Source organism: Lepidochelys kempii, chromosome 5 (assembly GCF_965140285.1).
Source record: "Lepidochelys kempii isolate rLepKem1 chromosome 5, rLepKem1.hap1, whole genome shotgun sequence".
NCBI classification, from domain to species: Eukaryota; Metazoa; Chordata; order Testudines; family Cheloniidae; genus Lepidochelys; species Lepidochelys kempii.
In genome coordinates, this window is record NC_136384.1 from 57,202,653 (window position 1) to 57,217,213 (window position 14,561).

A 14,561-nucleotide genomic window follows, 5' to 3' on the forward strand; every position below is an offset into this window, starting at 1 on the left:
GGAATGAATAATACAATGGGTACGTATGCTTTTTCCACTCAAGACACTATACTAACAGACTGTGATAACAGAAAGAAACAGCAATCGACTGGAAATTGTTTTTATTTATCTAAAATTATACCAAAATTGTTGTGCAGCTTGTAGATGTGACTGGAACAGTGTAAGAGCAGGAGTCACTGCTGAGAGGTTGAAGCTTTTATTCTGCTGATTTAGTCTGTGACCTGTCTCTGCTGCACGGATGCTACATTTTTTTTCCCTTTGGACTCTTCCACTCTTGACTTTTAAATCTGAGATAATCTGAGAGACTAATTTTGAGTGACTGTCCCGTAATAGCGGTGCCATCACTGGTACTCAGTATCTGTCACTGGGGACCACAGAGTCTACGGCTTGCTTCTTCTGTTTTCCAAACAGCAGCCAGTGCTCTGCCCTGCCCTCCAGCAGCAAACCAATCCTTGGACAGTATGTCAGGTCTTCCCTCACCTCTTCCTGTCCTGACATAAGGCTGTGCAGGTGCTGGCACTGAAAGGAGGAGAAGAGCGGGGAGTCTGAACCCCCACCCCCACACATTTCCTGACATTATGTATATGTTAATGTGAGGGCCTGGGGAAACTGGAGGTGGCTCATGCATCCAATATTTGATGTATACCTTGTACCTGGCTATTGGGGAGTGTTGTGCTGGTTGTCCCTCCTCATTCAGAGTGGGGTCAGCTGATATGGGGTATCTGGCAAACAGGATGCATCAAATGAAGTACGCTCATCATCATAAAATCAAGATGGCCATGTATGAGCCATGTGACTTTTGACTAAAGTGCCAGGAGCAGACACTTATCTCTACTTATCTTATAGCCAAACCCCGAAAGCTCTTCAAAAGCTGCAACCCCCTTTCTATTCCCACCCCTGACTCTCCCGTCTATTTTATTCTGCTTAGCTCAGTTTGTCATTTTAAAAGGCTCTCCTGCAACAAACTTTATGACTATGTTCAGCGGTGGTGGCAGTGGGAAGTAGCACCAGTGCAGGATTCCCTCTAGACAAACCCTCCTTTATGCAACAACGACTAGGCATGCCATATTAAATGAAAGGCCCTTTAAAGAGCAGTAAGGGACTCTTCAGCAGCCTGCTCTATGTTCTTGTAACCCTCCAGCATAACTTATAGGGATGACACAGCAGTGAGTTATGCTGCAAAAAGAACTATTGTGCTTGAACAGCATTACTAAAGCATTACTAAACAGGAGCTCTAAGTAGAATGACCTAAAATTATGACTGTAATATATTAAATGGCCCTATCTTATAAAACAGGGTTCTTTCAGCATCTCATGATTAAGCTTTACAAAAACGAAGGTGCTGTACTTTTTCATTACACTTTATGGTTAGCGTATCAGCACACAAATAATGGAGCGGAAAATTAAACAAAACTGTGAGATTATTCACTTTTTCACAAGTCCGAAATTTTAGTACATAATCGCTGATCTCTGTTATGACATTTGTCTTTATGAATAAAGAGAGAGGGATAACTCAGAGATATGTTAATTAATGGATGGTATAGCAACTCACAAATTATTAGGGTAGGCAACATTCAGAGTCTTTTATTCCCATATATTCTAAACAGTTCTAATTCTCCAAAACATAACCTATATCATATTCAGACTTGAAGAATGATTGGATATTATTTTTTTTCTCTGTTGAATGATATGCATAATGATGGTTAATCTCAGTTATACCATTCCTCTTCACTCATTAGGACAGATTGAATTAACTCACTTATATCTAGATGTATAGACATGGGCATCTTATTTGTAAGAAAATATATCCTTTCCATCCATACACATACTCTAGATAATATAAAGTACAATAAAACTGACTTTTTATCTATACCACATTCACTAGGTCTGGCAGGTACAAATAAATGTTTTGGATAAAAAACATGTTTACTAGCTGAACAAAACTAAAATGTTCATAAGGTAAAGGTCAAAGAATATTTCATTCCCTGCTGAGCAAATGGTCAGGAAGCACATTTGTCTGCATTTCCTGTCATAACAGGAAGAGTGTAACTTCTTCCTCTCCACAATGGCTTCAGTTCTGCTTCCCACCTCCAGCTCTTTCTCCCTCAGGGCCTTCCAAATCAATCCTTACAAGACAGAAAGGCAGTGGCCATATCTGCTCTAGCTTTCAACACAGCTATGTTTAATGATACCATAATTACTATTGGACTATCCTTACTTAGGCTGCTCATTCATACTTCACATTAAAAGTAATTTGGCCTAAATATTTACCTGAAGCTAATTAATTTTAAATTATACTCTGGCATATATTGGAAATACAAACATACCTAATCTTAAATATAATACAGCCATGAAATTCATTATTAGGTTAGCATCGCTTTTAAAACATTTTCTCTACCATGTATGGAATCTCAATTAGATTAGTACAATATGAAATGATTTTAGATTAAAATGGAATCAGGCCCAACTGGGCCATTAAAATTTGGGAACTTGGTCACTAAAATGTAGTGTACATCTTCTGTTAGTTAAAGAGAGAGAAATGTTGAGGTAGCCTCTCTGATAAAACTAGGTATTGTGCTTAACAGGGACAATCTATTCCAGTGCCATTACGGATGATGTAAATTACTACTTAATGTGAGTAAGGGTGGCAAATCAAGCTTGTACAAATTAAAGGCTACATCATGGTTTTAAGGTACATCTCATTGAAAAGAGTGGTGTAGAGCTGCACAATTAAATGTTATCGAGATATTCCCTTCATAAAGCGCTGTAATTGGTGGGCAACCGACCAACCTCCTAAAATCTAAAAACTAGACTAAAGCCAAGCTAACTTGTGAGAGCAGACTGAATTTTTTTTTTTGGTAGAGGTGGTGTGGGGAAAATCTCACAAAATGTCCTCCTAAATTTGAGCTGATCTGTGCACTAAATCATCAGGCTCCCTTTTCTGCTTCTACAGATGACGTTCTGATTGAGGTGACGATCTTGTAGTCTGTTCTTTTCAACAGAGCTAATGCAGATAAAAATAGATGCCCCTAAGTCTGAAACTAGTTTTGAAACTAGCCGCATGAGGTATTGGAGTCAGTAGAACAAATCTAGGTCTTCCTGCAAACGGACATTTCCCTCCAGGATATTCTTCCCTGCCCTATAACCTCACTTTGCTTATCTGATTTTATTTGTTCTCTGTTCAGTTGATAACTGTAGCAAGTCTTGTTTTACCTAATTTCACACATGTGCTGGGAGCAAAGAATTATCAAATCGTACATATGCAAAAGTTGCTCTGCACGTGTTTTCCAAGTGCCTCTAATATTGTTTTCAAACCAGCTACAGAGCCATACTACTTAGAGTGTCTATTATCTGAGTACATATTTCCTACAGTATTTGACAGTCCTCTACATACCCCCCCTCCCCAGCTCATAACAAAACTGAAGATGTTTCAAGCAAAACGTGTGGAGTTATTAGCTAAGCAGAGCACACTTAAAATTAGGAATGTGGATAAGAGTATGCTTCACAACTAGGAAAATAAAGAAATGTAAAACATCAGAAAGAAGACTGCAGGCATGAAAATCATCACACCACATTTAACGCCAAATCCTTTTTGTCCCAGTCACACAAGTTGTCACAGTGAAGTCCAGCAGAGTTAGACTCTTAATAATAAGAAAAAATGATGGAGACAGACAGCAAGGTCTTGGAAGCTGTTCAAAATCTGACACCAGAGTATTTTTGAATCAATGTGCACTCTGATTAGGTATCGCAAAATGTCCTATTATAACAGTAGTATAACATAATTATGGTACGAAAGCCATCCCTTTAAGCCTGGCCTGCCTTGTCTGGGTAGTGTAAAGGGAATTTCTGGAGCTCTTCCCCCCCCCCCCCCCAAAAAAAATCACCTTTCTCTATGGGACACCAGTGCAACTGGAAATGGCCCTCGCTAGGACTGGTTGAAATGTTTCAAATTTCAAAATTTGAAAAATAAATGAGGGGAAATTTAAACAAAATTTTTGGAAAATACCTTTTGCCTCCCATATTACACTCAACTGTAGAGCTGACTGATTTTTTTTAACTTTGAAATAAACAAACATTAAAACTGAAAAAATGTCTGTTTTTGCAAATTCCTCCTCCCCCCACTTTTCTAGCCCTCATCTTGACAACCCTCAACAAGCTGATTTGCTGGCTAGTCTCTGTTGGAACTTATGGTCCAAGGTCAGAGGACAAGGCTGATATTGCTGGCTACCACCTCAATTGATGGTGCCACAGAATCTGAGCATGCAGATAACCCTTATTGGCCTCCCAGTTGCTAGGATTGCTATAGCAGCAAGTCCACAGCAGAGTTCCAACCATCTGCCATTAACATGAGGCTGCGAGGTATTTTTATTCTTCCTCTCTGTGGTCTAAAGTGCAGTGAAAAGGCTTATGAGAAATGGCCTGGGCCAAATGCAATGGGTTCTCTAACTGGGATGGATGGATCTGGGGCCATCCAGGAAAGGAGAAGACTTGTTGTACTCTCCTTCTCTCACCGTGCACCAATGTGAGGGCCAACCAGAACCTGGCCCCCTGCCAGCATCCATCACACAAAATTCCATGAATGCTTCCCCATGATTACAGGACTTGAGCTGGCCTTCATTGAAGTCAATGGCAAAACTCCCATTGACTGCAATAGTTCAAGATCAGGCCTCTGTGTAATTTGTATTCATTTTTCTTTAACTATTCAAAGATGTCATTGTTTCAAGAAAAGCACAGATCATATACCCATGTTACACTTCTCTCCGCCTTTGCAGTTGGAAACACATGTCTGTTAACAGCACTCCTGAGCATTTCTCATTCCTTCAATATTTATCTAGAATCTGTTATCAAACATTTAATGACGAAAGGTGCTGATCACACTGGCTGCTTATAACATGATTCTTTTGCACCCGTTTTAATTTGAGGGTTTATTTTTCCATTTAATGTCAGATTAGCAACCAAGTACCCAAGTATATCCATTGAGATAACTCTTTTTAGAAAGAGATACTCTTTTACTGCTAGAAGACACCACTATTTTTGCCTCTTGCAAGCTGCTCATACAAGCACTCTTCACAGCACAAGAGACTTCTACTACAGCGAGTAGTAATCTGTTAAACAAACAACTGCCATCTCTATCACAACGGGGTAAATCCACAGCTCAATGTTCCACCTGATTAATCAGGCATGGTAAATGTGTGGGGGACAGTGGAGAGGAATCACTTTCTCCAGGCCATGGACCAACTGCAGTGTCCTTCTGCTGAAGGTATTCCATCCCCGCTGTGGGGAGAGGATTGGAAGATCTGTATATCACTGGGTCTTCTGGCCCTGATACACACCTCACACCTTCCCATGCATTATGTGCTGTCCTGCAGAGAATTCAGGCACAGCATGATCTGCACATGGGATGAACACTCCACATGCAGCACGCTCCCCCACTCTCTGCATCCAACCCTCCTTGCTCAGAAGAACTACACTGAAAATTTCAATACGAATGACTGTATGACAGGTTCAGATAAACAGATTTGGTTTTGTTCTGTGTCCCTTGTGAAAACCTTTCCTTATGATGGGAACAGGCTAAGAGCCCAAACCCATAAAGTAGGTGAACAGTCCTCACTCATGCAGTAGTAGTCTCATTAGACTAGAATATGGGACTACTTGCAGGACTAAGGTTTACAAAAATGGCTCTAACTGGGACTTTAAAAAAATGAATATTAAAAAACTTCTTACAGTTTATGAATTCCCTGTTCTGTGCATCCAAATTAATTTGGTTCATCTGTTTTCACAAATATAATGTAATATTAGAAATCAATACATAGAAGACTTTAAAAAAACATAATGCAGAAATGTATACATTAGAAAACAAATTCAGTGATGAAACTGTGCTCAGAAGGAGCAACAGCTGACAGGATGTGAAATATTTTAACAAATACCCATGTTTGTGAAGTACTACTTCCTGTTCAAATTTTTAAAAGAACAATCAGCAAAGCCAGTGAAAATCCAGTCATACTGAATTGCTAGCAGTACAGCTGGACTTCAGCTGCTTGATCCAAAGCCCACTGAAGTCAACAGAAATCTTTTCACTGACTTACCTGGGCTCTGGATCAGGCCCTAAATGTACAAAGGAGAAAAACCAATAGAAACAGTTTACTAATGGAGTTTTCAAAATGTTATTAGAAATGAGGCAGCAGCATGAAGCCACTTATAGTGTGTGGCAGCTAAAGGATGGTACAATTATCCTTCCAGATTTGTTATTAAATCTGGTTTACCAAAATTACGAAAATAACCAAACACTTGAAAAATAAACCATTTCTATAGTAACGTAGTAATGCTATAGCTATTAGTCTTCCAATGTTATGACTAAGAGTGGCTGCAAGATTGCTGATGAAATATACAGTATATGAATCAAAGAAAGGCTTTTAGATATTACTAATTTTGAGAACTGGTGTTAAAAATCTTGGAGTGCTACAGTAAATGATTTAAAGATCTGTATTATTTATTTTTTAAGTAAATTTACTCCTCATGAAAGGTGCAAGATTGACAGCATTGGAGAATGAAGTCCTCTATTGGCTTCTTCTATTAACGCATGAAAGTGGATACTAAAGCTACAGTATAAATAAATGTTACTAATGGCAAAATTATGTAGCTTTATTTACAACATGTTAATTCAGACATGCTTTGGAAGAAATTGTGGTAACATGGTATTGGCCAGAACAGCCAGTGTCTAAATGGTTAATGACACATCCAGTTCAATATTTCAACTTTAATTTCAATTTCAAGCTACAGACCAATTAAAACAAATATGGTGGTTTTATATTGACAGAATTATTGCTTTCTGGCTTGGCCCACAGCAATAAGCAACCTGTAGGGAAAACACAGACTGTATCCATCATAAATCCTAGCATTGTTTGCTTTTTAAACTCGATTTTCTGCCACGGAGAGTACAAGGCATGCTCATACTACAGCGCTTACAAATTCAATGGAAGACACGCTTGAAAACAAAAATTTTAGATCATTCCTCTACTGGGTTGCTTCTGGATGGTATTATGAGACTTTAAGCCCTAAAGACAACATAATAATTTCCTATAATACAAATTTGCATATACAAAGAAAATAATACATCAAGTACATGTAATTAGTGTTTTAAAATTAACTGAATACTAAATGCTTTTTGAGGTATAGAAAATAATTACAGTAGGGTAATCCTAAACTGTAGCCACACTCTTAATAGGCAACTAGTAATACTATTCAATAATGTTATGTATCTTATTTCTGTATTTGTGTGCCTCAAATCTTAGTACAATATCTCAGGTACAAATTAAGTATACATTGACAGATTTTAATTCAGGACACTGAATAGTGAGACTTTTATTTTTCTTAAAATAGAGAAACATTAATTTTGGCTTATGATCACATTTAACCAGAGGATGTACTGCTGTTAATATTTGGTATCAGAGTGTCCAGCACATTAAAAAAAAGGAAAAAAAAAAGAGGTGACTGACCCCGGCAGACTTATTTCCAGCCAGTATCAGTATAGACTCTTTGTTTCATGGTGCATGCAACATACCAGCATTATTAGGTCTTGATTATTAAGCCACATTATGATGTGCAGATCCCTTTCAAAATCCATGTCCAACACACAAGCAGCAAAGACTTCAACATATATGAACAAGTACTTTCCTGTACCATAGATAAGAACTCAGTTGTGCCAAAATGCACATACATGAATCATTTTACTCATGTGAGGTGTTTCACTGAGTTCAGTGCGACTCCTCATGCAAATAAAGTTGTTCATGTGTATAAAGGTTTGCAGGATTAGGTGCTATGGCCTGGATCCTGCAAAGATTTGCAGTCATGCTTAACTTTATGCATTGTGCATGATTCAATGGGACTGCTCCTAGTGTGTGTACAGTTAAGCATGCACATAAGTCTTTGCAGGATCAGGGCCTATGTCTCCAAACCCCAAACTGTAACATATTAAAAAACTTTAAAAATATACAAGTCAGACATCTTGATGTTTCCAAAAGCACCTTAAATATTCATTTACTCATATATTGTGTAACACAAGGTAAAAATATTTCTAAAAATCTTTATCTTCTTTATTATCACTGCCTTGTGTAAGCCACACCAACAATATACTATAAGATGAAGCTCCAATACAAGCAGTAATTTTTGCTACTCACCTGTCTGTTACGTTCATCCATAATCCTTGTGATCTGAATCTTTTTTCTCCCCATAGTCCCCGTTTTTCTTCTCTCTCTCGTCCCTGGAATTATGTATTTTTTCCTTCTCTTTTCTTCCTCTTTCCCGTTTCCTCAAAACAAATCTCCCTCTTCAGCACTTGCACTACTCAGTTCACAGACCCCTGCATCCGTTCCTGCTAAGCACACAAAAGACATAAACTCTTACTATAAAACTGATAAAAACTGCCAGCTAGATAGATAAAAGTTACCACAGGGAGTTTACCAAGTGCCTTAATTATAATCTAGTGCACAAGCAAATTATTTTGCAGTTATAAAGTAAATAAGACAATATTAATAGTAGTAACCTGAAAGTTTATTTTCATAGTTATACATGATCCCACAAATCTTTCAAGAAATGATTAAGATGACTGAAATGCATGTCTCCATAATTTTCATGGATTTAGGTATCTCTATTTTAAAAATATCATTCATTGTGCTAATATGAAAAATTACCTAAATAAGATAGTTAACGAACCTTTCTGTACCTGTGTATGCTAAGTAGGCCAGCTAATTCATTCCTGAAGGGAAAACAATCTTGTGTTTTGACAGCAGAGGTGATAATGCCCCTCATTATGCAAATAGGATGGACCATTATTAAAGTGCTATTCGATATATGAGAAATGTCAGCTAGTTTAAATCTAAATCCTTTAATCTCATTCTTTAAAAAAACATACAGTTAATTCAAGTACTACTTAAAATACTTTAAAAGAAAAGTAGTACTTCTTTATCCCACTACATTTCAAAGTATGTTCTAAACTATCTATACCACAGGTACATAACTAGCTAACGTGAATTTTTCCATTCAAGAATATTTGCATAAGGTATTTAATCTATGCAGAACAGAATAATAGGAAGAGTTGCTCAGTAAAGAATGTTTTGAATTAGTATTTTCACATTTCTGACAACAAGCCCACATATTAGTCCTCTGCACTTTACAAAAACTAGTTGCATTATACAATTAAATACTGTTAGAGTAAATAGATAAATACATGACAAAATAACAGAAAATATTCCATAAAATGCCATAAAATGCCATAAACTTTAGGAGTAATTCTAAAGTCTTGCAAAACATTATTTAACCAAACAAAACAAAAGACAAGAAAAACTTTTGGAAAAGTTCATACACAAATTATGTTAAATCTGGCAATAAAATTCATATAATATAAATATTCCTTTTGTCTCTTATCACCCCTAAGATTTACCATAATTATTAGCTGAGTGTGACAGCACAGAGTATTTGTAAACACTTCCAAAAAAAAAATCCCGCAATATAAAAAGGATTCAATAAAAAATGATCAGTGCATCACCACTTTTACCTCAGTTCCGTTATACTAAAAGTATTTCTTCATTCGTCCAATTTACCAATTTTACAACAAATTGGAGTTTTCTTGTTTATTTTAAGCTGGTGCTCTCACAGCCAACTTGATAAATTCCCCCAATATGTTATGTAACACTAAGCCGATGTCCTAGCCATTAAATCCATTATTTGGCTCTGATTCAAAGAAAAGGTAGAAAAGCTGGACATCACTCTGTCTGATCTTCAATTCTCTCTTGATTTTCTTTGTATTTATTTAATTTGAAGCTGTCCAGTATTTTATCACCTTAAGAAGAGTTGAGATCATAGGTAAAAGATAATCAGCTGATTATAATTTTTAACTAGCTATTATGATATAATCAATTCTGCTGGATTAAACAAGGTTTAGATCCTAATATTGTCTATACCTGAATGCCTTTGTATATCGCTAATCAATATTATTTTACAGTATATGGCATGCAAGATGGAGTAATTTGTGATGCCATCAAAATAAAGTGCACAAGTATTTCTGCAGCTTTTTTGCCCATTGGAAACAGTTCAGCAATCTTTTTACTACTTAAAATGACAGTCACCAGACCATATTAACCATAAAAAACTAGATGTGCCAAACAGTGAATTAAAACAAATTATTTAAAATGTATTTATACAAACTTTTTTCTAAACAAATCTAGGAGCCATAGTCCCATCTGATATTCACTGTTGACAAACAAACCCAGGCTATTTTTAGAAACGGTCTTAAATTTCCTTGGACTGGGTTTCTTTCCTGTTTTTCTTATAGTCTTACCTCCGATACAAAGAGCAAGTTAAAGTGGTGTTTCCCATGCACATGCAGGACCCAAAGGAGTCTAACAGGCTTTCTCTGTAACAGTAAGCCAATACACTAATCCATAGCAAATGCATATGGAACAATTTCCTTTCCTTTCATTCAACTGAAGCTGGTGGCACTATCGGCTTACAGCACTACGCCTGCCTAAGCTCTTAGTCACTTCAAGGTGGAAGGTCAGGGTGGACAGATTAGAAAAGTGGTGACAGGGTTAGCAAGGATGAGAGCTGCTTTACAGATCAAGATTCTGAAGCTGAATGAGTGCAGAAAAAAGAGTGAATGTTGAAAATCTACTCAGAAGAGCACAGCCAGCTCCTGGTGAAATAACAATATGGTGAGCCCCTCTCCCAAACAGTTATCAGTTCCACATTTCACACCAATCTTTCAAATAACAAAAACTTTTATAGATAGCTCAGAGTACGGAACTCTTAATACTCAATGGCACAACTAACTATTCTTAAAATAGTCACACAATGCTTTTGGGGCCAAATTCTGCCCTCAGTTACATGGATGTCAAATTCACTGACTACACCAAATTTATATTAGTGTAACTCAGAGCAAAATTTGTCCCATAGTTTGAAGAAACAATCTATTAGGAAGAAAAAACAAATGCGGAAGGTAGCGCATTATTTACAGGATGTCGGAGGGAGAAGAAATTAATGGGATCCCATACATAGATATCTATCTCAAAATTACACAGAAATGCAAGAAGTGTTACCTAAAGGCAACAGGTTACCTTTTACTGAATTCACCTGAAGGTGCTTTTTGTTTACTCTCCTGATTGCTTTTTGTTTACTCACCTAATGACAAATAAAAATGATTGATCTTGTTTAGTGAATTTCTTGCCTTTCTATAATTTGTTATTTTTATTGCAAATACAAATAAATTGTGATATCTGGTATTTTGTGCATCTGTCTCTATATTTATATACATACATATAAATATATAGCAACATACACATATATAGTTCTAAACTGTATATTTCACATATGAGTGTCTGTACACCCCCCTCCCCCCCACACCAAACATATAAAAGCAACTATTTGGATGAAATATAATGTATCTTGAGATGAGTAAATCAGTATATCTGATTCATGGGTCATAACTTTCAAAGGACTGACAACTTTTGTGTCAACCAGAATGCAAAGAATTATGGATATTATCAATTGCCCTTCACCTGCTCTAGGAATTTCAGTAATGCTCATGATACTTTTTGGATATTCCTGCAGGAATACAGTTTATGGTATTAAATTTTTGAAGTTCCTGTTCACTGATCAAATTACATTTTCCAAATGCAAATAAAGCACACTAAGTAGAAAACTTGCAAGTAGTACAAAACTCAAGCTAGTCCTGCAGGCTTTCATTACCCAAAGGGACTTAAAATAATTCCAGAAGCCTCGCTGAAATAACTTTCCACATAAAAGAAAACTTCCAACGTAGTGACATAGTTACATGTAAACAATCTGCATTTAAAAAAAAATGTCATAGTTAAATCCTGTGGAGTTACAGTCTTCAGCATTTTTTCTCTCTTTTTTGCAAACCCAAACATAAAAAAATCAGACTGCTTACTAAAAAGAGGAACTTCATTTTGGCGGGCTTCTGTTCACTTTATGATTTAGCACAGGCAGAGATAGCTGATGGAAGAGTGATCTGAGCCTCAAAAAAAGGAATAAGTTGTAAAGGACAAATGCTGCAGATCAGCAACCACTCCCCCCTCTCATTCTCTCTCTCTCTCTCTCTCTCTTTCTCTCTCTCACACACACACACAAACTCTCCCCTTCTCTCCCTGCAACACAGAAGAATCTTGATAGAATGGCAGGAAACACGCACAGAGTGGTCAGGGAAGGATATGATGTCAGCAACCACGAACAATAAAAGGTGTAAAGGTGCTTCCTTCCCTAAACTGTTCCAGAAGTGCAAAATGGGAACCAAAACTCTCCACTTCCTTCTCCGAACAGTACTGTCTGAATCTGTACTGCTGCAACACCCCAGACAGAGTTCTTTGAACAACTCACAGAAAGGATAGTAAGGAGTATCTAAATAAGAGAATCAAAATAGTTAATTTATAAACAAGGTGACCCCTGAAAAACTTAGCTAAAATGTGTCACTGATTAAAGTTTTCATGATTTCATTACAAAAGAAACAAACCTGCCATAAAGATTTTTCTCTTTTGCTAGGCAGCAGGCTTCTTTAGTAGGCTTATTAGATTTAAAATAAAAAAAAATTCCAGAATAGCCTGTATATTATCAAAAAATGTAAAGAAATGAGAAATGCTGTAAAAAAAAAATCCTTTACCTTGACAGATAAAGGCCTGATCCAAAAGTCCACTGCAATCAATTGGAGTCTTTACATTGACATAATTTATAAGCTTTCCATCAGGCCCTAAAGAAAGAGCTAAATATACCGATAATGCTGAAAATGATGTGTCAGAGAAAATTTTGTTTTCTTTAATTAAAATAATGAGCCCCCCCCAAAACAACAACAACAACAAAAACACCCAACAGTTAATCCCCAGTCCTTACTCAAACAAAACTCCCACTGAAATTTTACCTGAACAAGGATTGGATGATCAGGCACAATGTACAGATAAAAAGAGCTATCCTATTTTAAAAAGAGATTCATGGGACCAAATAAAGATGGTTTTGAATCCCCCACCCTGTACTGTTTAGTATTGCGATAAATATAGAACAAGGGCAAAAGTCACTGGGCCAAATTCTTCACTGAGCAATCTCATTCGGTCAAATTTGTCTCTGATATAATTCTACCGAGGTCAACAGAGATATCACCAGTGGTAAATTTGGCCCTTAAGATTATATGTGATTGTAGCGTGAGTGAGCGTAACTGAGGGCAGAATCTGGCTGATTAACAGCAACTTTTTATAACAGATTTACATATTTCATGTCATCATTGTTGCAATATAACTGTGATACAGAAATAGTGCACTCTACTGTATGGTTCATTTGGGCAAGAAGCCACGCAACAAATGAATGAGTAATTTTAAGATTTCAAACAGCTGTCCACAACACTCTGATTTTGAAATTGAACATAACCTACATTTATGTGTTTTGATCTTATGGTCAGAATACCACATTAAAAGTTGTGGGAGGGAATTCATTCTAATCTGCTAAATTTATCTCAGGAGAGAGTGCATTTTTCTACAGAAAGTATAAGACAAACTTTAAATCATAGCAGAGTCATAACATACAAATATAGACTACTGAAGCTAGCACATGTAATACTGAAAAAACATTAAACATGATGCATGGACTAGTGAGTGCAAGAATTCTATTGATCCTTTCATTTGTTTATCTTATCTGAGGTAAAATGTCTTTTGTAAAGTAAAACTTAACCAGTTTTAACATATCCTTTACACATTGTTTTTCTAAAAGCTGGCATAATTTTTAACAAAAAGTAAACTACAGAATGCTGGCTGTGCATTCAGTAAATGGCAAAATAGCCGCAGGGTCACCAGCTGCAAAATCAATTCTCTCTCATATTTAGATGATTCATTATCATTTTAAGAGAAAACTTTAATCATTTATCTAGATATGCTGATTTTACTAATTTTACTACTGACTTTGAAGGTACCTGCTGAATTTATAATATTTCTTACCTAATTAATATTTTCTCTATTTATTTATTTATTTTAAGGGGGAGCAGAACCTGTCTACTTTATTTTCAACAGTCTCCACTTCAAAAGAAACAGCCTAGTTATTATTCTTATTGATGTCTGACTGCATGTCTGATGTGTTCCTGAATATAGCCATGTTGCCTGGAAAATCCCTCCATTTCACTTTGGACTCCTTATCCCTTATATTTTTGTTGCATTATTCCTCTAGCTGAGAGGGAAGCTGAGCTGCTTTCTTCCTGATCAATACTGTTTTAGAGCTTGTCTAGTCAAGAGTTCATAATACAGTCTCACTTCCCAAGTTCTAAAAATGATGGAACACATCATCACCAAGCTACCTGGGAACTAGAGAAGGGCAAAGCCAGAACTTTGACTCTGACCCTTTCAAATGTTTGAGGTGATTTTTGATCCCTGGATCTAAACTGCTCCCCATGATTTTGTTCCAAGTCAGATGCCAAACTGGAAGGGGTCTATTTTCACGTTCCAGTGTGGGTGTTGCTGAAATCATATGAGATTAGATGTTCATTTTCATCCCACTCTGATAGGATTTGAGCCCAAA

General features: G+C 36.6%; 1 protein-coding gene across 14 annotated transcripts in view; it reads right to left on the reverse strand.

Annotated features, from left to right (window-relative positions):
• The window catches only part of MEF2C (myocyte enhancer factor 2C), a 143,999-nt gene that overhangs the window by 77,500 nt on the left and 51,938 nt on the right, over positions 1-14,561 (reverse strand). For 9 of the 14 annotated variants that reach the window (XM_073344443.2, XM_073344452.1, XM_073344451.1 and 6 more), the window contains one exon: positions 8,177-8,373. In XM_073344443.2, the coding sequence (XP_073200544.1) occupies positions 8,177-8,230 (54 nt within the window). In that variant the 5' untranslated portion in view covers positions 8,231-8,373. Of the gene's footprint in view, positions 1-8,176; positions 8,374-10,335; positions 10,426-11,943; positions 12,495-14,561 lie in introns of those variants that run through there. The other 5 variants (XM_073344439.1, XM_078852796.1, XM_073344447.1 and 2 more) reach the window with 4 other exon arrangements.